General features: G+C 39.3%; 1 protein-coding gene across 4 annotated transcripts in view; it reads right to left on the bottom strand.

Annotated features, from left to right (window-relative positions):
* The window catches only part of ZMIZ1 (zinc finger MIZ-type containing 1), a 294,102-nt gene that overhangs the window by 101,736 nt on the left and 168,593 nt on the right, over positions 1-23,773 (bottom strand). For all 4 annotated transcript variants that reach the window (XM_031052157.2, XM_005152699.4, XM_031052158.2 and 1 more), the window contains exon 6: positions 22,879-22,984. In XM_031052157.2, coding sequence (XP_030908017.1) covers positions 22,879-22,984 — 106 coding nt within the window. The remainder of the gene's footprint in view (positions 1-22,878; positions 22,985-23,773) is intronic.

Here is a 23,773-nt window from a genome sequence, read left to right as displayed (position 1 = left end):
GTTAATATTACTGAGGATGAATCTGTCAATCAACTGTAATGCAAGCTAGCAAGTAAGCTCAAACACAGACTGGAAATCTGAAGGAAAATCCATACATTCTTTTAACTCTTGCATTTAACTGCCAGAGCAGCAAGTGGTGTCCTTGGAAGGAGCAACAAAGACGGGGAGCAGCTACTGCTGCTGCTGCCTTCTGGGATGGCAGAGCTGAGAGGCGGCAGCATGGGGAAGGAAAAGCTGCCAAGATTAAGGTGTGCTTTGGGAAGCAGCCACACTGGGGTTTCCTGCAAGTTAGACTGAATTCTCCCAAGTAACCTAGCACGTTTTCCCTTTCATATCTAAATGCAAAAAGAGACATCGGAAAGAAGGCACTCTTAGCCAGAAACTTATGAAATAAAAGCAGTACCCAAATCCCAATACATTTGGTTGTATTTACAAAGACAGTCAACAGGGAAGAGAAAAACGATGGAAGTCACTGTGTCGCCATTTGAGCCCTGTTTGGAAGGAATTCAACACATTAACTCAATCAATTATACTAGTGCATAACAGCAAATCCACTGCTTGTCTGCTATCTTCACTCCAGGGAATAAATGAGCGACAAGCACTGCTGGTATATTCCAAAGGCTGGAGGTGAGGAAGTCACCTTACTCTGAGGGGTGCAGTACTGGGTGCTGACACAAAGCCCTTGGTTCCCTGTGACAAGCCTGGCTCCCTTCTGCCACTGACTGCACTGCCCTGAACCTAGCCTCATAAAAACACGATCCTTAAAACCGAAATGTTTGGTTAGATTTGGTTTCTGACTACTGTCAGGAAAGAACTCACAATGGTAAACTGGAATTAGTGCAAAAGATCATGGAATTGAGTTAACACTGCTCATTTCCACCAGAGGTTCAAATTCAGAAGGAAGCCTCACAACTACTATAAATTATTTACGCTCTCTCTCCAAAATGACAGTAGCAGAAACAACTGTGTCACAAAGGCAGTTGGGAGATTTAAGACAGCAGTTTTTAATTCTCTGACATGGTTAATTCAATTCCCACCTCTTCCTCTCCAACCCTTGCCTTCCTTTACTCTCTTGCCTGTCTATCTGGGTTACAAGTTCATCAAATAAAGGATCTTCAAAATGTGTGCAGAATTTCTTAGTGCAAGCGGCCTTGATCTCATATTGGACTTTTGAAACCAACACCACAACCAGGTAACCCTGCATCAGTGCACCACACAAAACAAACATGAGATCCTTTGCGAAGTTCTGCACTTTCTTCTTTGCTGGTGACTGCACCAGATGAAGTTCCTTCTTACAATATAGAGTACCCTGACTACAGCTAGTACTTGGGATAACTAATATATGTTTATCTAATTAACAGATTGAAGCAAAACCTAAGGGGTTTGTTAACTTGTTTAAAAAGGTAACATTGTACATCTAAGGCGGCCAGGAGTGATATATTTTTTCCCTTACAACAGTTTCATTGTAATCAAGTATGTGACTGTAACAATTGAGTATCAGATTTTGTTACCTTGGTTAAGTGGCCATTTGCTACAGTACGGGTTGTGATCTGGCCTGGGTTACCTTGTTACCATCAGTACCTGTTCAGCAGCATATACAAAATAAACTCACTGGTCACAGTTCAGTTTACAATGCTACATTGTCAAATTTGTTATCTTGAGTTTGATATCTATTTTGATCAAGAAGTAAAAGCCTTAAACCAGATACTGCCTGGCTAATTTGTTCAGACTTAAATTACTTGTTAGGTTTGCTATATTTCTGCTCATGTTGAAGCTGTCCACAGTTCAAGAGAATTCCATACCCAGGGATTCTGCTTTGACAATGTTTTAAATAACCTTTCACTATACATCTGTCATCTAATGCTTAATAAGCTCTTAATCAGTAGGTTGCATTCCTGGAACATTATTCTTTACCTGCAATTTGGAGTGTTTCTCATTTAGTGTTTTGTTGGGTTTTTTTTCTTTCCCACTAAAAATCTTTAAATAGTTACTTAGCAGGACTGATCAAAGCATGTCATGCTTTTACAACCCATTTGCACTTCTGCAGACTAAGACGTAACAAAAGAACACCTCATGGTTGTCAACAACATGCACATACAAACCCACTCTCCCCATATATATTTTTTTAATTGAAGTTAATTTACTGTAAGTGATTAAATTCTAATTTAAATTGCTGACTTACCATCAGGAAAGGTTTGTCTTTGCCACTGTTTGCTTTTTGTTGGTTTCTCCCCCATGGAATAAATCCAAGATTTTTCTCTGACATCTTCAGAAATGAATTTGTTTTAATCTTAAGTTACCTCTACCTAATGTCATCAATATTCAATATTCCAAATATTCTACCTGTGACAACCAAGAAAACCCTTAAGTTTTCTTTCATAATCCAACTAAACAGTAAAGTCACCAGATCAGGTCACATAAACTATTTCTGATCTAAAAAGATCCCAAGTGGGACAGCAAGCAACCTTAGATAGTAGAGGAAGTGACACTCTTGACTAAGAGACGTCCAGAAGATTCACACAGAACATCAACAAGCAGCACACTTCTAAATGCATACTTAAAACCGGCACTCAGTATCCCCCATGGAGTTCAATAAGCAGAGCAATTTCTCACCGTCTGTGCATTAAAAGCCAAAACAAGGGGAAAAGTTTCCATTAGATCTAGTAACAAAAACTGTTTGTGCATACATTGGCCTTTCAGGCATATGTGGTCTTACACTTTGTCACTTCAGAGCAGATGCTTAATTGGGAGGAAGCAATTTTAAACATCTGTAGCCAATATCTGAGAAGCTAGATGAAGACCACACAGAGCCTTGAGGAAATTAAAAGTGTATGCAATTATGTCACTTCCTAGACTGCATATTTAGGAGAATTAAAAAACAACAAACAAAACCAGCAGTTTCAATAAAGAACTTTCAAAATCCTTCCTCTACCCTCATTTTTCCCCCCCTCTGCCTTAGAAAGAAAATCTGGTACTTTAGGAGATGTAAAGCCTATTAACTGAGCAACCAAGGTTTGACCAACAAGAGACATGGCATCCCCCAAAAGACAAAGAAGGGAATAAAGACCAATTTAGTATCAAGCCTTTAGTCCCTCAGGGAAACAAGCAAAAGAGTAAATATTTAGAAGATGAAACATTACTCAGTTCTAGTGTGTCTCAAGTGTATTGCAATAACTCAGGTTTAGTGAATACACCTGCAGCATATACAACAGCAAAAGGCTTCTCCCAAGAAGAGCCAGGGAACAGTCTCTTCAGAATCCAAGTCTCTAGCTTGCAACAGCACTGCTGGTAGTACCCCCCTCCCAGAACAGGGTTGCCTCCTTATTTCTAGTTACATCTTTCAGAAACCAAGTTCTTTACTTCACAGAAGAACCTTGGTAAGGAAGAATATTCAGCTAAGCTGCTTTCTCCTTGGGCAGCTGCTACAGTAGTAGAGAAAACAGAAAATGAGGTGACCAAACAGACCAGTTCCATGAACGTAAGGGAAGATGGGTTGGAACTAGATGATCTTGAGGTCCTTTCCAATCCTAATTATTCTATGATTCTATGGCCAAGAGATTCAGTTCCAGCAAGCATCTGGGGAGACTTGCGTTTTTCAAAACTGCTTTGCTTAAACTGAGCATTATCTACACAAATCAGTGTGCAAACCTTAACAGAATTAACAGGTTTAAATAAAAATACAAATGCAGCCTGGTTTTGCTGCCCTCCTTTTTAGAAGTCATTTATTAGTGTGCTATACACAGGTAGCATTCTATTTCCCAACTGTGAAACAGGGGAAAGATGTGACTGTTTACACTATCAAATATGTAAAAAGAAAGGTTACTTTGCTATGAAGATTACAGTTTGAAAACTTTAATTAAGATGAGGACAACAAATGGTAATGGCTCATGCAAGGTTTGTGTAACAAGAGGAAAATCACAGGTTTCACAAAAATCGTGTGACCAATAAACATTTTTCCAAGTCCACAAAACTGATCTCTAAAAATGTTCCTCAAGGGGATGCCAAACCTTTTGATCTGCTCTCTGAGAGCAGAGAACTGCCATGTAAAATACACTGTAAGTAGCACTAGTGAACTATTGGTTCTTAGGAATAACCAAAGAACTTGTCAGAATTTACAACCTATAAAACTGCTGGAGTGGCTCCATGGCAGAAGTGAAAGACTAGAGGCACAGACGCTGTGTTTGGCCAACATACAGTAACTCATTTAGCTGACATGCTTTGGCTAGATAGTAAAAATCTATGTTTGATCTAAACTATAGACTAAGGCTTTACAACACACGTCGGGGAGGGTAAGACTCCAGACTACTGTTTGCAAGTCCCCTGGTCTTCAGCCTACAGTGGAAGGCACCCATTCCTCTGGAACAGCAAGGAGAGCACACCTCTGGACATTGAGACTGTCTTGAAACCTCTCTGAACAAATCAGTATGTACAGATTGCTGAACTCACACATCCTGAGCATCAAAACCATGTATCACTACAAAGTACTGTGGTACCTTTATTCTCCAAGGACTACAACTGGAACATGGTCTTCCCCTCCAGGGAACAAACAAAAACACAAGTAGCAAAATTTCCAAGATAAAATACTGCTAAAGCCTCTGTGGAAAACTTCCATTTTTATCCTGCATGTAAATGATGCATTACCTCAATTTGTAGCACATATAGATCTTTTTAAGAAGTAAAAGATCCCAAGCCTTAAATGAATTAATTGCTATTAATGAGCAACCAAAAACAAGCATGCTCTCTACTCTCTGATGGGTTACGATGGCCCACTCAAAGCTGACTCAGGAACTAATGTAGTTGTTTCAAGAAACAAAATAGCAAAAGATTCACTCTTTGGCAGCTTTTAGACCATCTGCTCTACACTATTTTAATCACTTCTGCTCAGCACAGGGATTATGGGTTTTAGTTTATTTGTGGTGGAAAAACAAAGAAAGCTGCATTTTTGGAGTGCGTGGGGGGAAATCCAGAATCCCCCAAGTACTCTGAAACTGGGGTTATTTGAAGAAAGCAAAAGGCTTGCTGCTCGCATGCTTGAGTGTGATACAACCACCCTCCCCCTCCATGAGGGATTCCTCCTGTGCCTCGAAGCAAACACAAATTGGAATGTGCCACACTGACCTGAAAAAAGGGGGAAGTGGGGAAGGAGCTCCTTTTAGACACTTTATTATGGCAAAACAATTAGTACCATTCTTTCCAACGGAAGAACCTAAAAGTTCCCATTGCTATTTGTTGTGGGAAATTGCTTATTAATGGGAAGAATGTGTTTCCTCAGCTTAAGAGTTTCCATGACTTTGTTGCATTACTAAAAGATCAGTAGGATAGAATTAGGAGGTGGGTTTGAAGTGATGAGCGTATCTGTGTAACACAGCGATTTCACCTCACTTCTCTCCATCCCCAAAAGAGAAGCAAACAGTCCTTTGAGATGACAAGCAAACAGGAAAGGTTAGTCCTACAGCTAATTCAAACAGATCTTCAACTAAAAGTGTCCTCTGTACAGGTGACTAGTGGATCAGCACAAGTGCTTGTGTTTACCTGCCTGAGCTACTCAAATGACTATTCCCATGCAGCCTTTTCATTTTCCTCGAGGAAATGTAGTGTTATGGTTTCCACTTCCCACTGCGTCTTTTTAGCACTTCTAAGGAGAGCTGACACAGCTCTTTGTGCTGCTCTAAGCTGAAATGGTCTGCCAGTTCTTTCCCAGGGTGATGAAGGGAAATACGTCTTCCCCAGTATCAAAAAATGATGCAGTCTTCTTGAAAACACTGAAAGACATTGAAATACTGAAACACGAGGACCTCAAATGATTTAGCCTGTGATCTTAGATGCAGGTAGGCAACCAATCTCATGAGAGGGAACTGGACCTCTGTCTAACCATGTCAGCTTGCCCAAGCTGAATGTCCTATTGAAAAGCAATTTTTTTTCACTGCAAAGATTAATTTTCAGTGTTCTCATGATCAATAGCTCCTATATGTTACTATTTAATACCCATATCAAAGAAGCCACCCAACTACATGAAGGTCAGGATGGATTTGGCCAGAACAGGATCAGTGTGTTTGTTTGCATGATTTTAGATGAGTAACAGTGTTGGCTGGAAAATACATGAACAAAATATATTATGAAGTTTTTAATTTTCGTTAAGATTTTTCAACCAGTCCAGAGTAAATTCATATTCAGTGTCTTTTACAGTCATCAAAAGTAGCAGGAAATAGAATATACTCATAAAAATGCTTGATTTTTGCATATAGACAAAGCATGCACAAAAATAAAGATCTAAATATAATCAACAGCTCATCTGGAGTATAAAAGGCATCTAAAGACTGTAAGTAGCATAAGTAAATATCTATTTTATATGATTAAAATATTGATAGTAAGTGCTATTAGCTATAACATTTATTATGGTGCAGAATAAACCCATATGTTGGTAGCTATGAATGTATTAACTCTTCAACTATGTAAGTAGAGGAGATAGGAAAGTTCCCTTGGTTTACACAGATTTGTGCAGCCACTTCCCATTGCTTAAGGATCCACTAAGTAGATTAATCATCCCTGATCTTGGCACACTCAGATTAAGCAAAAAATGTCCACAGAAAACATTTTCTGTACTACAGTAAATGAAATCACAGTGAGATACTTTCCTTCCTCTTTTTTTTTTCACCTTATTGGCCCAATCTGGGGGCTTTAGCATTCCATCTGGCATATGCAACCACTCAAAACCTCTGAAAACCAGGACCTGAGTGAATATTATATATCCATAGAAGGTGCCAGTCTAAAGCAGAAAGGGATTGTAGTGATCTATTTTTAGGATAGAAATGTCACAGTCAATAGTGAGGCACATATCCTGCTTCACTCTGCCCTAGAGGCAACAGCTTTAAAGGTCAGAAAGCAACCCTTTCTGGAAATACTCCACTTTAGCTTCTCTAATAAGAGCATGCAATTAGCCTTTTGAATGAGAAAGTTATTTACCAATAGCAGGAATACTTCAAACTGCACAGACCCTGCATATATGCACACTTTGGTAGGTTGTTTGCTACAAGCACTTAAGAGATTTTGCACTGGTTGTTAGGAGTCCATGGGATGCCCCATGCACTTGCTCTCTGCAATGTGAGCACGACAGATTGTGCCACTTGTTTTCAACTGTCCCTTAACAGCAATCCCAGAAAAATAAATAAAGGATAAAAATAAAGGATAAAAGGAACAGAACGAAGAGTGGGAAATGGATTTGCTCCTCAAAGAACTCTCTAGTGGTCAGCAAATGACTGTTTTCTCTCTTCAACTGATTTTTTCAATCTCAGTCTCAAATTTGGGATGCTTCCAAACAGAGATTTCAAAGTCTTCATGCAAACAAGAGATTGCATGATGGCCGTCACAGCCACCTGCTATCCCTCTGAAGCTTCTAGGGTAACTGGAGAATGGAAATCCAGATAGCTGGTTGTGAAGAGAGACAAATCTTTAGTGAAGCTGCAGTTGTAACAGGTTCTACCATAATCTGTTACCACAACTTCTATGTAGGAAGACAATTTTATTTTTATTTAAGCCACAAAGATATGAATACATAAATGCATGCATGCAATTTTCTGGTATCTAAAGTAGATGATTAAATTTAAGCTTCACACTCCAGCAATTACCTGGAAATAGTGATCAGTAGATAATGTCCCCATGAACAGAATGTTGAGCACCCTTTAAACACAAGGATAGACTTATTTAGCTCTCATACCTGCTTTTCTTTTTCAAACTTATTGCTGTTGATAACTTCATTAATTTCCTTTGCAGCCTCTAAGTCCCCATAGCATGAGTTTTACCAAATGAAAGAAATATGATCTTTTGCAGTGCACCTCCCTGCTTAATCCATTGCTAGTACATCAGGGCAACTTTACTGTGTTACTTAGGCAGGGAGCATAGCTAAAACCTCACAACCAGCCTCAAGCTCATTTACGAAATATGGCTGAAATCCCCCTATGTGTGTTTCTGTGTAAGAAGTATCATGTTATCCTTTATATTCCTAAAGGGGAAATTGTTATTAAGCCCTTAATGATTCAAGGCCAACAAATAATAAGTTACTTATTTATGACATCAGAAATTAAAGTATCACATGAAACTAAATGAATCAAAGCTGCTTCTGTCTACATGATTTCTTCATTTCTGGTTTTGTTATTTGGTTTTCAGAAACTGGAAAAGGGGATTCATTTCATGTGAGTGGCATGAAGCTGAGAATACTGCATTGGGCACAGTCCTGCCATACTGCAAAGCATACAGCACGGATGAAAGGGGCCTTAAAAGTACCAGAGATACAATTGTAATGTCTGAGGTATTGTTAGCAAACAATCTAAGAAACTTTAACATATTGATACATCCCTTCACCACTGCAATTCAAATAAAATGCCAGCAGGCATTCAGAAGAACTGATGGAGGAAAAGGGGAGTTTAAGCTCTTTGCCACCCACAAAATCATGCTCTGGACCAGCAATGCTGTGGTATTATTTGCTAGCTCAAAAATACTGATTCAGCAAAGAATTAAGCATGTGCCTAAATTTAAGCAGTTTAATTAACTTTGACGTCAGTGAGCCTACTTGCGTGCTTATAATTAGATGTGTGCTTGCTGAAGCAGAGCCCATCTGAATAGAATCTCGTTGATTTTAATTTGGCCCTTTGTCTTTGCCCCTCATTTATTCTTTGCAGTGACTGAAGGATTAGTGGTAAGGTTCTGATTCAGGAATGCACTTAAACAACTCATCTTCACTCACAACATGCAAAAAGAGGCTAAGCAGGTCTCAAAAAAATAAGCATAGACCTATGTGCTTTCCTGAATAACAATTTCATGATTGAAGAGTGATGAGAGAGGATAGTTATTTCACCCATAATGTAAATTGGGTGGTCTGGTCTTTCTTTTTGAAAGTCAGGGTGTTTTTAAAAGATACAGAATCTTTTCCATTTATGTAAATGAAGAGCTGAAAGTTGTGCACCACATCCTATATAGATAAATTTGCAAGTAAGCAGCTACTTCATACAGTAATTAATTCTATATAGGAATACTTTTTTGCTGTTGTTAGTTCTTGCAGTGTAGAGGAGCCTGCCATAAATGTCCCATTTCTTAATTTCAACGATGGCTTTCAGGTCCTGGGATATTTTAAGGTCACATAAAAACAAACACAAAATAAAGCACAGAATAAAAATAAAGAAATACAAAACCAACAAAAACAAAAGCCCACCAAAAGAACACCTTTATGAAGAATGTCATGATCATGAACACCAGTCATCCAGACAACAGAAGTAACAGTTCAAGTCTCAGAGGTCAGAAGACAGCCAGGTGCCTCCACCGCACAAACACCAGAGCAAAACAGCAAGATCAAAGCCCCAGCTTCTGCCAGGCAGCTTAGCTAAACACCTCTAGAGGAAAATCTGATGTCTTTTAACATGCCCATGCAATTGTATTCAGCACACAGATAGCATCTTGAACAAGCCTTTAAACTCAGATACTTAGCCCATTCTTCTTTGTTTATGGCCTTTTAAAATCTGGAATACATGACAGCTGTTATTAACTGCAGGCACCTACAATTTAACAGTGGATTTGGAAGGATACAGCAGTGGAGGGGGAAGATGAAAACCACAAAGTGAGTTCACAATGGAAAACACTATAGAGTTACTCGATAAAAAAAGAAACCCAAAGAGTACTCCTGAAGACACTCTGCCACCTATCACAATTTTCATCTGCCAAGCTCACTGTGGGGTTTCGTGATCCTCTGTATTGAGATGCTGTAAAACATGGTGGGACTACTGTGCTGCACCTGGGTGCACCACTAACAGAACCACTGTCAGGTGCCTGAGCTGCACCCAGCAGCTGAAATAGCATAGGATCCATTAAGCAGTTTGCATTCATTGTATTTGTAAACACAAAGCTAGAATACAAACAGGTCTTTGAAAACAATCCATCAGAAATCCCACTGATATAATGATTTTTCAGAAACCCTACTTAAAACTGCGTGCATGTAGTGAGATGGCAAGTCTTTTATTAACTCTAAAACTGTTGGCACATACCTGAAGTTCTGCTTTCTGAAGAACACTGGGAAAAAGTTTTAAAAGGTCCTTTCTCAAATTACACTGAAGAGAAAGCCAATGATACATTTACTTCATGAGTGCATTTGGAGATGCAAAAACAGAGTAAGAACAAACCAGCTGAATTATTAAAGCAATGTGCTTTAAGTGACAGAACTAATACAATTCTATTAAAGCTATTTAGTTTGTTACAATAGGCTGACATATTGGAGTTGAAGAAGATGTAGGAAAATAATTAATTTAGGTAGTAATTTAAGTTATGGGGATATTATTTGCTTATTAGCTTGCACATGCCACAAGAGAAACACATTATTACCTGCAGAACTCATAACACTTCATTATCCCATTCCCATTACTTTGGGTTTTGCATTACTATATGAGTGGGTTTCCTTGGACACAACTAGATTTTCTCATTTTAAAATCTACATTTTTACCCTAAGATTCAGTCTCTTAAACACTAACTCATTTGTCTAGAATTTGCCAGCTTTGCAGGCAGAGCAGCCATACGCTGTCCTCCTCTGCTCCCATATTGTGACCTCTCCCTTCTTTGTTCTGTATCTTTTTGCTGCATCAGTAAAAGGAATAGACCTACTTCAATTCTGTCATCTCTACAGCTTAAAACAGCTGCCAAAAAAAATGGACACTGTTTAATGCAGAGGACACACAATGTTTGGTCTGGGCCAATCTACAATCTACCAAATCTACACTTTGTCACAATCCCGTGCAGCCAGTGCTCAAAGCTTTCTCTCCAGAGAAGGGGAGACTTGGAGTTCGGAAAAGACACAGCTAAAAACTAACACTTCTAAACAAGGGACTTTAACAGTAATTCCAACATTGCTACAAAAGACAGCTGTTTCTGTACAGATGAGCTTTCTCAAGCCTAGCTTTAGTTTTTCAGTCTGTGACCTTTATACCTTTATTGACTTCATGATAAGAGTTTTGGACAAGGAGATGAAAGGCAGATAAAAACATCACCTATGCAAAGAAATACAACAATAGAACAATGGTCCTTTACAGACTGCTTTTTATCCACCCTCATAGACCAAATGGCACCTGCAGAATAAACTGTTTCCTTTCATGGGGCAACATATACAATTAATATCTGACTCTTCCAGGTTTTAGTATGTTTTCAAACTGCAATCCAAATATATTTATTTCACAATAGACACACATCTATGCTCACATTCCTTCCAGATCCTCAGTGCAGTGTTGTTTTCTTCTCTACAAAGTTCCCCTCCAGAATTACCTGCATCATGCAGAGACTGTCAGCCATATATCAGCATTGCCATTTTTGAAGACTACCCTTAGAGGTCATCAAGATCCTCCTAGAGAATTTATGATTACCTGATTGACCAGTTTAAGATTCAGTCAAATGTGGGGCAAATGTATTTCACATCCTCCCTCGATTTGAAAACATAACCCTCTGTTGGAGACTCTGCCTCTTCCGCTCTCTCCTAGTGAAAGCATACATTTGTCACTGATGTGTGAAGATGTGAATTCTACCAGATCAAGAAAATACGAGGAGCACAGAACATACTTTCAAATGTGGAAGTCTTCCAGTTGGTAGTGCTGACTGAATCAAAGGGGACTGCGCCAATTCCCCCTCTGTTTTTCTATTACCACCTTCAGTGTCTGCTATTATACACATCATAATCAAAGGGGGGGGACCCTACAAGAACATTGGCTACTGAACTCTGCTCAACTGACTTCTTTGCCCTGACACATGGTTCAGGTACCCATATTAGCCATAAATTCACTCAGTTTGAGATGCTGAATTCTGGTGTCAGAGATACCTTATAATCAGTGACCAAAGTATCCCATTAAGCCTCCAGCAGTGGTTTGATGATCCATCAGCTTTGTGTCACAGGCTTGAGGACTTTGCCATCAGACATTATTCTTGTTTAACATCACAGCTACCTGTTCCCCTGGAGGCACCGAATGTGTGGAGGCTGTTCCCACTTACACAAAACAGGCAACACACACTTCTTCCCACCCCTCTATCATGATTCTTTAAAAGGCACCTCAGTCCCCAGACCCTGAGCACATAGCTTCATACAATTGTATTGTATGAATATAACCAAGAGTAGTGCAGAGGCAGGAACTCCTTGAGTGGCACCCATCTTACTTTATTGCTGCTGCCTTGGCTGAGGAACTGGTTTATGCCTTCTTTCTTTATCAGTGCAAGTTGGGAGCAATAATTGGCTAGAAAGAATCAAATGAACACAGAATGTGCTCCAACCAAAAACTTTATCTTTACCTATTAATTTTTCCACACACTAAAAGAAGGAATAAGAATCTCCTTCTTTTGGAAGAACATTTTTTCGTTCTTCCATTCTGACAGTTGCTAGACCAGAATGTCAGTCTGGGCTTTTTCCAGCTCACAATGATGCTCATCCTAGGTATTAAATGTATATCTACCTAAACTGAGTAAAATTTTAGATCAGAACTTAAAACCAATACACTGTCCTACAAGGCATACTAGATGTTGTAACAGGACAGAGAAAGGAGGTTTACACAATTTTGGCTCCAACAATAATCTACCTGAAGTCTTTGCTTTTGCTCTCAAGACAGCACAATACTGAACACAACTCTAGTATATTGTTGCTTTTCCTTTGGTCAAGTCACACTTACTGTAGTTACTGCTAATTATTTCAAACACACACCTTTAGCTGTAATACTAGAAGACTTCTAAAACAAAAGCCCCTTACTGCTTGCAGTGGTATTTGGCTTTTTAAGGACCACTAGGATCACTCCAACATCCCCAGTGGGAGAGAGCAACTGTTATAGATTTCCAACAATTTACATCTCCCAATCTCATTTTAGACCAGCAGTGAGTAATTTTTTCACACTGAGAATCTAGAGGTCTCTCTGGTTCTTTGCTTTAATTGAAATTGCTTCGTAGTAAATACACTAAATAATTTCATTTGTTTTGTCTATGATGGAAAGACAATATCTTCCAGAGTGAGCAAGACTAATGTCATTTGGGTCTGACCAGACAACCACAGGGGAGACTATTGCACAAGAAACAAACTCCCTGCTTTGTAGGCAGATGTTCAGTGTTCAATTTGTCTCCTCAGGAGCAGCCCTGGTTCAGTTCAAAGCCAAGTCAGTAATATTTGCCTTTAAAAATGTTTAAATTTATTTTTTTTCTGTAGAGAGCTTTCCTTAGAAGATGCACATTTTAAACCAGTCTGTGAACCTGAAACAAGGGATTGCTGCCTGTGGCTGCAGGTTCAACTCTATAGAAGCCCTAAACAGAAACAACGAATATATTGAAGGGGCTGAATTCAACCTTTAGTTTAACTTTCTGTATGAAATGTTACTACTTTCAGTTTTGCTGAGAGTGAAGCAGATACTCAGCTCATAGAAAACACAAAGAAACATTGGTTCTTTGTAACATGCAAGCATGCAAGAAATACATATTCTCAACAACAAAGCACAGGTACAACAGAGTTACCTACTATACAGACAAATACAAGAATCAAAGAGATTTGCTTAGGACTGCACAATATACAGGCATCTTAATGCTTGATGATTTCTTCCTTCTAGCACAGTAGGAAATCCTATCCACAAGCCCCAGCCCCAACAACTACACCTATGAAGACACAGGAGCAGAGGCACATTGACCATCATAGACCTGTTTCTTGGAACTTCACATCCAGCTTTTCCCGAAAGCCTGGTGTAAGTCACAGAAATAGGATTCAAAATTTAAGTTTCTTGTTTCATATTCACACCTTTTGGGGTTTTACTACAGTTTTTTGAGTGAAATCTCATTTCTTCCATTTATTCCTCAAGTCAGATGTTAGTGATAACTGCTACAAAGTATGATTTAGCACACATGGGCATGGCAGGAGTAAATAAGGAAAATATGGATTTATTAGGATATTCACCTATCATGAATGATATGCTCATGAGACACAAATATCCTTGCAGTTTTAATCAGACTATCATGAAATAAAATGCCAGTATTTATCCTGACATCCATAAAACCTGCACAGGAAAGCCGATCTGATGGTTTTCTTTACATGTGTTATTGAAATTGAAGTAAGTTTAAACAAAAAGAATCCATTAAATGGAAGCAATCCAGAAGGCTTATCAAACATGAACATACAAATATCTAATGAACTTCTCAGAAGATAAGTTCACATACAGAGCACATTGAGAAGAACAATACTGCATTTGTTTCAGTAATATATTACTGCCCTGGTTTTGGCAGGGATAGAGTTAATATTTTCTCTTAGCTGAAACCAGGACAATTACTTAAATAGTTCTCTCCAAATCCATTTTCTGGTTTTCTGTGGTCTTTCTCCTTGAATTCCCTCTCTTGGAGAGGCACAAAGACTAATACAAATTAGAACAATCTACCATGATGAATCCTTATGATTATTTGATTATTCTCTAACTGGTATTTAAATGAATGTATTTTATCACATAGCACTTAGGTAAATACCTTGCTATGGGCTACTTTAACAGGTGTACTTGAACATTATGTACTTGAGCATTAGAAAAGATGAAACGCTGTAACACTTATTCAGTAGACTTCTCACTACAGAAACCTCTTTTAAAGAGAAATACTATGTATAACATCTTGTCTCCTAAGCAATGTGTTTCACAGAGTGCTGTCTCTAGAACATTCAGAGTAAGAACTTTTCCTAACAGGCTGACTATGTGCTGCAGATGAACCCACAGGAATCAGGAACAATCTGAAATTCTGACCAGTGGAATCTCAGTTGTATTTAGGAAGTGAACTTGCTGTCCTGGAGCTTGATGCTCTTATCTGTTCGCACAATGAATGCTTTCGGTCGTTCAGCCCTCCAGCAACAAAAAAAGCCACCAATCCCCGTGAAGTTGCTATGTTTCTGTTCTCATAGCTGGACTCCTTGTGAATTTCTTTGAATGCCTCCAAGACACACAGGCTGATAAAAGAGCACTGGCAGAGGTACATTTGGATGCACTGCAGCTCTAAAGGGAACAGGTTCAGAACTGCATGCTGTAAGCTGAGAAAAGGTAACTTGTAAAGGGCAAATGCCATGCTGAAGAGTTTGCTTTCTTCTCTCCCATGAATATATGTATGCTTTCACAGCTGCATTCCTTCTTACCTTCGATTTGTGACTTACCTCATTTTAACAGGGACAGATATGTTACTCAAAACAACAGAAAATAAAACATTAAAATTCACACTGAGACCAAGCTCTAGTCTGTCTCTATCAGCAAATTTTCAGTTGCTCTCAGCACATATGGGATCCCTGAAGCAGAAGACAGAAAACAGTGATAGAAATCAACAGAAATCTTCTCTGGAGAATGCCAGTTCTCGTCCAAACAAAAGTATGTTGTCTTCATTAGGAAAAGATACTGCCCAGGAATTGCATGATGAGCTAATTCACTATACACTTCAAATCCACAGCCAAGTGAGCATTCAGGTAAGAACCAGCTTCATGAAAATCCAAGGCACAGACTAAAAAAACAGCAGGGCTAGCTTGCTGCTACAGTTGAGTCTCTGCAATTTTCCTAAGTGCCACAGTAAAGGTATGAGTGTAAAGATGTTCCAACCTGGCAACAGAGGTTTACTGCTACCTCTCTCAAAGTCAGAACTGGTACCATGGTAACAAGGACCTGACAAATGTCAAAAAGCCAGATAAAACACCTGATATTTTGGACAGACAAAATAAAGCAGCAGTAGCTCAGCTACACAACCTCCTTTATAAAAAAGGTGCTCAAGTGCACAACAGAGCAGTGATTGCCAAAAAGGAAGTAAACTTCCATTACAGCAAAATAATACCTGTCTACATAGACATGTCATGGGGCCCTAAAACTCACATTAAAGATGAAGAGGAATTGCCAACCTGAGGATAATGAAAGTCTGAAACAAGTGTGACCCGTGTTTCTTCTAAGAGTAGAAGGCAGATCAAATTCATTCATCAGCAGACGTTTTTGAGGAAGGGAGCAGGAACAGCTCAAACAAGGAAAGCCAACATGGAAAGAGCATCTTTCATTCTTCAGATACTCCATCTCAAGGCATCTGAGAGCTAAGTCCTGGCAAGTCTGCCACATGTCAAGCCAACCTGACAGAGGTTTGAGATACAGGATATAATCTTCCAAACTGCAAGTCTTATTTTAGAGTTTGTTCTAAGCAAACTCATGGGAAAAGATAAATGGACAAAGTCCACAGTGCCAGCCTTTCCTGTGATCCCCTTTTCTGTAGTCAGTGTAAATGTGGCTGTCACAGACTACTACAGACATGAAATAATGCTGCTTGCCTCTAAGCAACAGTACTGGCTGTGCTTTCCTTTGGTCAAGGGGAGTTGCCAACTTTATTAACAAAAACTAATGAAACTACCCCATAATCTGAATGAATTAAGAATGAATTACTCATTCATTTGTAGTATCCACACTATAAATCCTTATGTAAGAGAGCCTTAGTTGCAACAAACGTGTCCCTTGCCAGTGTATGTTCCAGAACAGAATTATTATAGCAAAGCAGAAATGTCCCAGCTAAACCATGGCTCCATTGCATCGGACACATATCTAAAGGGGAATAGGCAGTTTCTGTCCTGCATAATACTGAATTTAATTAAACTGGGAAAACAAAAGTGAGATGGAAGGTGTGTTATTATCCTTGCTTTAAAAACATAAACTATAAACCAAAGAACAAAGCAGACAATGACACTCAGTCTTTGCTAAGAGCTGGGAAATGAACCTACAGATCACCTGAAATGTAGTCAGTCTTCTGTCTCAAAAGCTGTTTTGGAAAGTAACAGCTAAAAGAAAATGATGCCTTTATTTTAATGAAGACAGTTCAAGTGGACAGTTTTAAGATGACCAACGGAGCATACAGCTGCATGGAAATGTAACAAGAGTTTAGGACTACAGAGATGAACAGCTCTTATCCAGCTTCTAAGTACATGAAGAACCACATTATACAGTCAGATTCACGCCTATTGAGCTTTATCTTTAAAAAGGCAGCTTGACTTGTCCATTTTCCTTTCCTCTGCTCCTTCCCTCTTTGCTGTCATTCCAACTGAAAAGCTCTTCCAAATGCACCTGCCTAACAGTTCAAAATTCCCCATTTCAGTAACTTTTTCAATTTATATCTATACGGTTTTGTGCCAATACCGTCCTGTAGCTTCATGCCTCTTCTTGTTCCAAGTTGTTTATTTGTTGGTAATTACACACGTAAACTCTGCTCAGTTTTCACGTCAGGAACAGCCCAGCCAAGCTCTACTTCTCTGCTTTCATAAAGCTGCCTACTTATTCTTCTTATCGGCCACTTTCCCAGGTTTCCTTGTATTTCTTCTCCAGTCATATGAGACCATTTTGGCTTGACCGATTTGCTGAAAATCTGTGGTGTGAGGCATGAGGGTAACAATTCATATGCTACTTCTTTCCAAATGCAGGCATGTCGATCACTCCGTCCCTTCAAGCTGCAGGGATGCCATCAGCCTTTGCTGTAGTAACCTCCATTCTATACTTGTAATCCTTTTAGCCACCTCACTTTGCCTTGTGTCCACAGATCATGTGAGCATTGTTATTGGAAACTTAGGCAAAGTGTTCATCTAGCCTTACAGTCCCCCATAATCTAGAGGTTATCTTCACTTGCTGTATTTTCCTCATTCTTATTGCAACCTCATTTTTTCTCTCCTTTTCTCTCATTTCTTTGATTTGATAATACATCAAAATATACTTTGCCCAACCTATGGCCTTGAAACAAGACAGTAAAATATGTTAGATGATTTACTCTGATCAGGACATACCTCACGTCTTAGTATCTTGTCCAGTGATGTCTTAACAGCACCATTCACCAGTACTCTCACTGCAAATACCTTTGTTAACCTTTGTCCAATTTATTCACATCTTTTGTGTTATATTCACTAAGAATAGCTCTATTATTTTCCAGTTACAGAACAATGATTAAAGCTTAAAAAAAAAACATGATGTAAAATCCTCACATAGCATACAGTTTTAGTTTATGCTTCATATAAAATTATGATTATTAAATAACACTGCTCTTGAAAAGTAAGTCAAAAGCACACCAGGCAGAGCCTAAGGGACTGAAATGAAAAAGGGGTTGCTATCTCTGCTATAAAACATCTAACACTTAGCTGCCCATCCAAGCTATCACAGCATTTGTTTGCTGTAGCTTCTCCATGACTGCTGAAGTACCTTTTCTGCACAGTTCTGCCCTCAGGCTCCTTCCTCCCTCTCTCTCTCTTTACAGACATACTGAACACTGTCCTTTTCTGACAAAGCTCCCTGTATGATCTCATCCTGCCATCCCCTTGTCTGGCCTCAGCTTGGCCTGCTGACAGAAGCAAAAGGAGCTACAAGTGCAATGGAGATCAGTAGCTTGATAAAGAATTAAAGGGAAAAAAATCAAGCAAAAATTATTCCCTTTTGTTACTTTTATTTTTAATTTCCCTGATGAACACTGATCGGTGAACTTTGTTTTACCTGAATAGCAGACCTTAAAAGAAAGCTATCAAATCACCTAAAATCTTCTGTGGGAAGGACAAAGCAGCAGATACCACGCTCAGAGTTCAAACAAACCCTATACAGAAAGAAAGTCTTCAGGCTTGAAGAAAAAGAATACGCGGACACCCATGCACTCACATACTAAGAACAACCGAGGTTACTGCAGTTTGAAAGCAAATGAGCAGACAGCTAACCTGCTGGGCCATTCCCTATAGGTGTCACGGCAAAGGAATTTGCCATGGAAGGTCTGGGGAGCAGCTGTCATGAAACAGACACATATATTTTTAAAGGTTTTGTCATCTGTCTTCAGGGTGGGAAACACTGTATTTGACCTCCTGCTGAGGCAAGCAGCCCAGACGCAGCAGCATGGGCAAGGAGAATAAAAACAGGCACAGCTATTATTTCAGGTACAAACATCAGAAAGCAAAGACAAAAGGCACAGTCATTAAATCATCACTACTATTTAAAAGTACACATGACAACTTTTAATACGTTTCATATCATATGGGTGTCCTTGCAAGGCATTCTCCGACACTATTTGTATTAGCTAATTATTAACTACCTCAATGGCCAAGGAACAAGAAAGCATGACATCAAACACCAAATGGTCTTGGTTAGAAATGGTGCGGAGGTGCCAGATCTTGGTCTGTTCCCCTGCCTTCGTTCTGGCTGAGGCTGTGCCACCTGAGAAGGTTGCTGTCCCACTTGGCTCCAGCCTCACATCTCCCTGCTTCCTCCCATAGAATCATAGTACCCTGATCTGCCATCTGTAGCTCCTGTAATCACCCCTCCACCTCTTCAGCTCAGCAGGGAACTACCACCAAACTGGTTTAAACCAGCTGGGAGGAAACAGTGTGGGGCCAACTGCATGAGCCAGAGGTGTGGGCTTCCCATAGAGCTGAGCCAGTACAGCAGCTGGTTGCTCTGCTCTCCAGCCTCAGGCTCCAGACCTCTTCTATCAGGGTTAACAGAGACTCTGAGGCACTGCCAGGGGACATTCACCCTCCTAGGGCCCTGAAGAGACCCAGCTCAGGGAGCCAATCAAACAGAAAACAAGCCATACCAGCAAAAGCTCTTCTGCCAGTACAGGTCCCTGAGCAAGCTCGGACTGGGAATCGCTCCAAGAACAGAGGCAGGACTACCAACTGCACTTGTTCAGTTGCCTCTGCAAACCAATGGACCTGAGGGATGTGAGGCTGGGGTGGTCCACCTGCTCCATACAGCAGAGCTGCAGAGCATGCCAGCCACCGCTGCCAGAACACTCCAGGCATCCCAGCCTGCAGGACATCCGTCAACAAGCCTTGTCCTCAGCTGTAAAGAGGCACTAATAGTAGATGGTCCTTGAAAGGAAGATTTGGTACAAATATTTTCCCCAATGTTCACCTACTCAAATGAATTTTAATTAGAATTTATTTTCTTCTTAATTTCAGAATGCCAGACACTAAACAATATGGATTAAAAATGTTTCCAGAGCAATCCCTTTGGCAGCATTAAATTCATACTTGGAGGAATGAACTCAAACCATTATAGATTCCCTTTAAGCCTGAATGAAGGGAAAAATAATGCTTATTCATTAAAAATAATGCTATTTACTATCTACATCAGGGGACTTCTATAGGAAGTGACTGGAGTAGGTAGCTTTCAATAGATACAGCAGAAAAAAGAATAAGTTACTCAGAACAACATGCAAGCATTCTTGACAACTTAAGCAAATCATGAAAAGCAGCTTTCAGTGATGTACACTGTTTACAAAAAAACAACCTAAAGGACAATCTCAGCATTTGTATAAAATCTTAGTAAGGGAGCAGAGCCACTGTTGCTTTAGAAATCACAAAATGTTAATGCACTCAGATGTGGAAATTAACCCTTTCAAAGTCAGGAGGGTCTGAAACAACCTTATATTTATAATCCCAGCCTGTCAAGTCTTTCAAGTTGCCCATTCAATGACGTAGCTCTCGCAGATCGTATATGAATGTGACATCCTTAGAGTACGGGCTACTGTGGAGACAGTGTTCTCACAGGAGAATGGATATTTGGTACATGAGCTCTGAATAACTCCAAAAGATACAGCAAGGCCGTGAGAGGCCCAAGGAAGCCTAAGCAAGCAAGATAAGAAGAAGCTGGAATTCACTGATTTATGAGAACTGTGGACTGTTGAAAAGCGTTCGAGGTCAAGTTCTCACACCTGTGCTTAACCAATTATATGTTAGTCACTAAGGGTCTTCAAGACAAGTATCCAGTCATGATATGCCAAATTGCTGTAGGTGTGTGTAAGCAATAGTATATAAGGAGTTATTTAATTATATGTTAGTCACTAAGGGTCTTCAAGACAAGTATCCAGTCATGATATGCCAAATTGCTGTAGGTGTGTGTAAGCAATAGTATATAAGGAGTTAATGCTTTGTAATAAATGGCTTTTTGTCTGATCATATTGATCTCTGACTGAGTCTGTTCCGTGGCAGGCTACATGTGACATTTCACAAAATAAGGTATGATGAATATTTAATACAAATAATCAGAGCATTAAGAACCACAATATAGACAGGAACAATGAAATCCCTGCAATAACTGGTGAAACAACTGCATATACAACAAAACTAAAGTAGCTGTGAAACTGAACATTTAAGATCATTGGAAATAAAACTGTTGTATATGCAACTGGGAAATAGGAAGCAAAGAACTGAGAAGGTTCTTACAACACACTGACAGAAGAGCACATGATTTCATTACCAGCTTTCCCACTATTATATCAATTAACAATGGAAAGACTTCAATTAGTATGTATTTCCAGGGTAGTGAGTTGGGGGGAAAAAAACCCCAAACATATATTCTCCATAAATAATTACTGTTAGAAATCAAAACCTGACACTGGGCTTTTCTAGGACATGATGTCTGACCAGCACTTAAGATTATCCCCTCATCCAAGGCCTAAATGAAAAGAACTACAACATGAAAGAAAAGATTCACCACCTTACCTTCACTAACATACTTCTAAGAGACACACCTCAGGAAGAACTGCTAAGAGAAGGGGCATGACTATTTTTAATAGGCATATTTTCAAAGGAAATAAAATTTTAATGTCTCACTTAATGCACTCATAGCTGGAAACCTTCATTTGACAAGCTTTAAAAAGAAGAAATCGAGTAGAGATGTGATAGCTAACTATTGGAAAAGCTCACTAGCAGTTCAGAAAAAAAGGGAGGTTGTCCCTGGTCATGTCTTGACCCTGAATGTATTGTCTTCCACACAGTTTTCCCACATGAAAATCAGACAGTTTATTCAACATTTAATAAAACTAATGATCACTTCCCATATAAAAAGTAAATTGTAAGTCCAGTGAATATGCCTCAGTATGAAAGCCACTTTTGCACAAGAAACTCCATAGAACACTTAGCACAAAAGGTAGCTCTGAGTAAAGAAGTTTGGGGCTGATAAAAACTGAAAAGGAACATGAAAAGACTTTTTAACACCCAGTCAGTTGACTACAAATTACTGTTTTGGAAGAAAAAAACCTTTTCTGATGTTCTAAAACAGGGACTGCATACCAGTTTAGTACTAAGCAGAAAAGTTATCCATGCTTAGTCTGGAATGGAACAATTATCTTCCTGTTTTCCAAGCCAGTGCACATTATGTTGACATTCATCAGCTAAGAAAAGGAGAACCAGAATTAAATGCTCCAGTTAAATCAAACATGTGAAAAGCAGAAAGACCCTGAAGTGCATTTTCTGCTTTTACTATATAGAGAAGCATTGGCAACACATCATGATCAAGTATTGCTATTTGATCAGAGCCCTGTAACAGACTATTACTTTAAAATATGGGGAAAATGGCTACTTAATACTATACCAATTGCTTTGCTACTTAGTCCTGACTCAAAATTCTAAAGCGAATGACTAGATGTACGAGAAATCATGGTACTTGTTTGCACGGACATTCACAGTCAAGGAAGAAAAGTCTGGCTGTAGACATATTAGGGAGTGCAGAATGAATGTGAAAGATTTAGAGGTTGACACATGACAGAAAAATCAATGATTTACCAAGATGGAGGGGCCTGAGTGGGTTCATTCCCACCATGAAATTACTGAACATCCATGCTTCTGGAAGTAATATTTCATCTATAAGATCTAACAGGGCAACAAACAGTGCCAGTTGGGAAAATATTAATTTCCACAGTCGTGCATCCTCAGAACAACATGCCACTGAAACACTAAAAGCATTACTATAACCACCAAATACATATTTGTATTTTTTATGTTGGTTTTGTTTTTTTAAAGACTTTCAGACAGTTGTTGATAGCATTTATTCAGAATATGACTATCCAAGAATCAGTAATACACAAAAAAAAGGGATTTTTTCCTACCAGCTGATTTTGGAGTAAATTTGTCTCTGTTGGCTGCACATACTGCCAGTAGCCTGTATCCAAGATCCAGGTCAAATCCTTGCTGAGCTGCCACTCGACTAACCACCTGCAAAGAGAAAGAGAGAAAGCTTCATTAGAGGTTACTTGAGCTCTCTGCATAATTATATTAACCTGTTTATCAGCACTAATGTTAAGCAACTGAATCTGCTGTGATAGCCACAATACAAGCATGGTATGAAGCATTGCTCTCCAGTAACTTCCAGTGCAAGCACAGCAAACCAACACAGGAGTCCTCTGGTGATCTGCTTATTTGACCACTTGCCAGAAGAAAGGCCTGGTAGTTCCACAAAAGATGGAGACACAAAGCTTTCCCTGAAGAAATAATGCAACAGAAATGTATGCAAAGATTATACAGAATGCATTTTACTGTACTTGAAACTTCAGGATGAGAAGTCCCTAACTCTCTGATCTCTGTGTGATAAGCAGTTCCTGGTCCTGTTCTCAAGAGCAGTGGCCCAGGTCTTTTAGATGAAAATGCCCTCTTCCACACTGATGGGCAGTGTTCTTTTGCGCTGTGATCAGCGTCACAGTTGCTGCATTTTAACAATACTGTATTGGGGAGCACAGTTAGTACAGTTTTAGAATAAATAGGCCTGTGCAAGAAGTATTTGCCAAACACATTAAATAGGGAAAGCAGTTTTGTTGGGTTTGTTTTTGTTTTTGACTGATCTAGAAGGACAAGCAGAACTAGGCAAATCAAAGACTGGGGTTAAGGACATAAAGCAGTCAACTGTTTCTCCAGGCCAGCAAGTCAGCTACATGCCAAGAACGTATTCTCATGAAAATCTGCATAGTATAAACACAATACTGTGGTCATTCTGGCAAACTATGCTAA

The sequence above is a fragment of the Melopsittacus undulatus genome, chromosome 8, assembly GCF_012275295.1.
Source record: "Melopsittacus undulatus isolate bMelUnd1 chromosome 8, bMelUnd1.mat.Z, whole genome shotgun sequence".
Taxonomy (NCBI): domain Eukaryota; kingdom Metazoa; phylum Chordata; class Aves; order Psittaciformes; family Psittaculidae; genus Melopsittacus; species Melopsittacus undulatus.
This window is presented reverse-complemented; position numbering and strand designations above follow the sequence as displayed.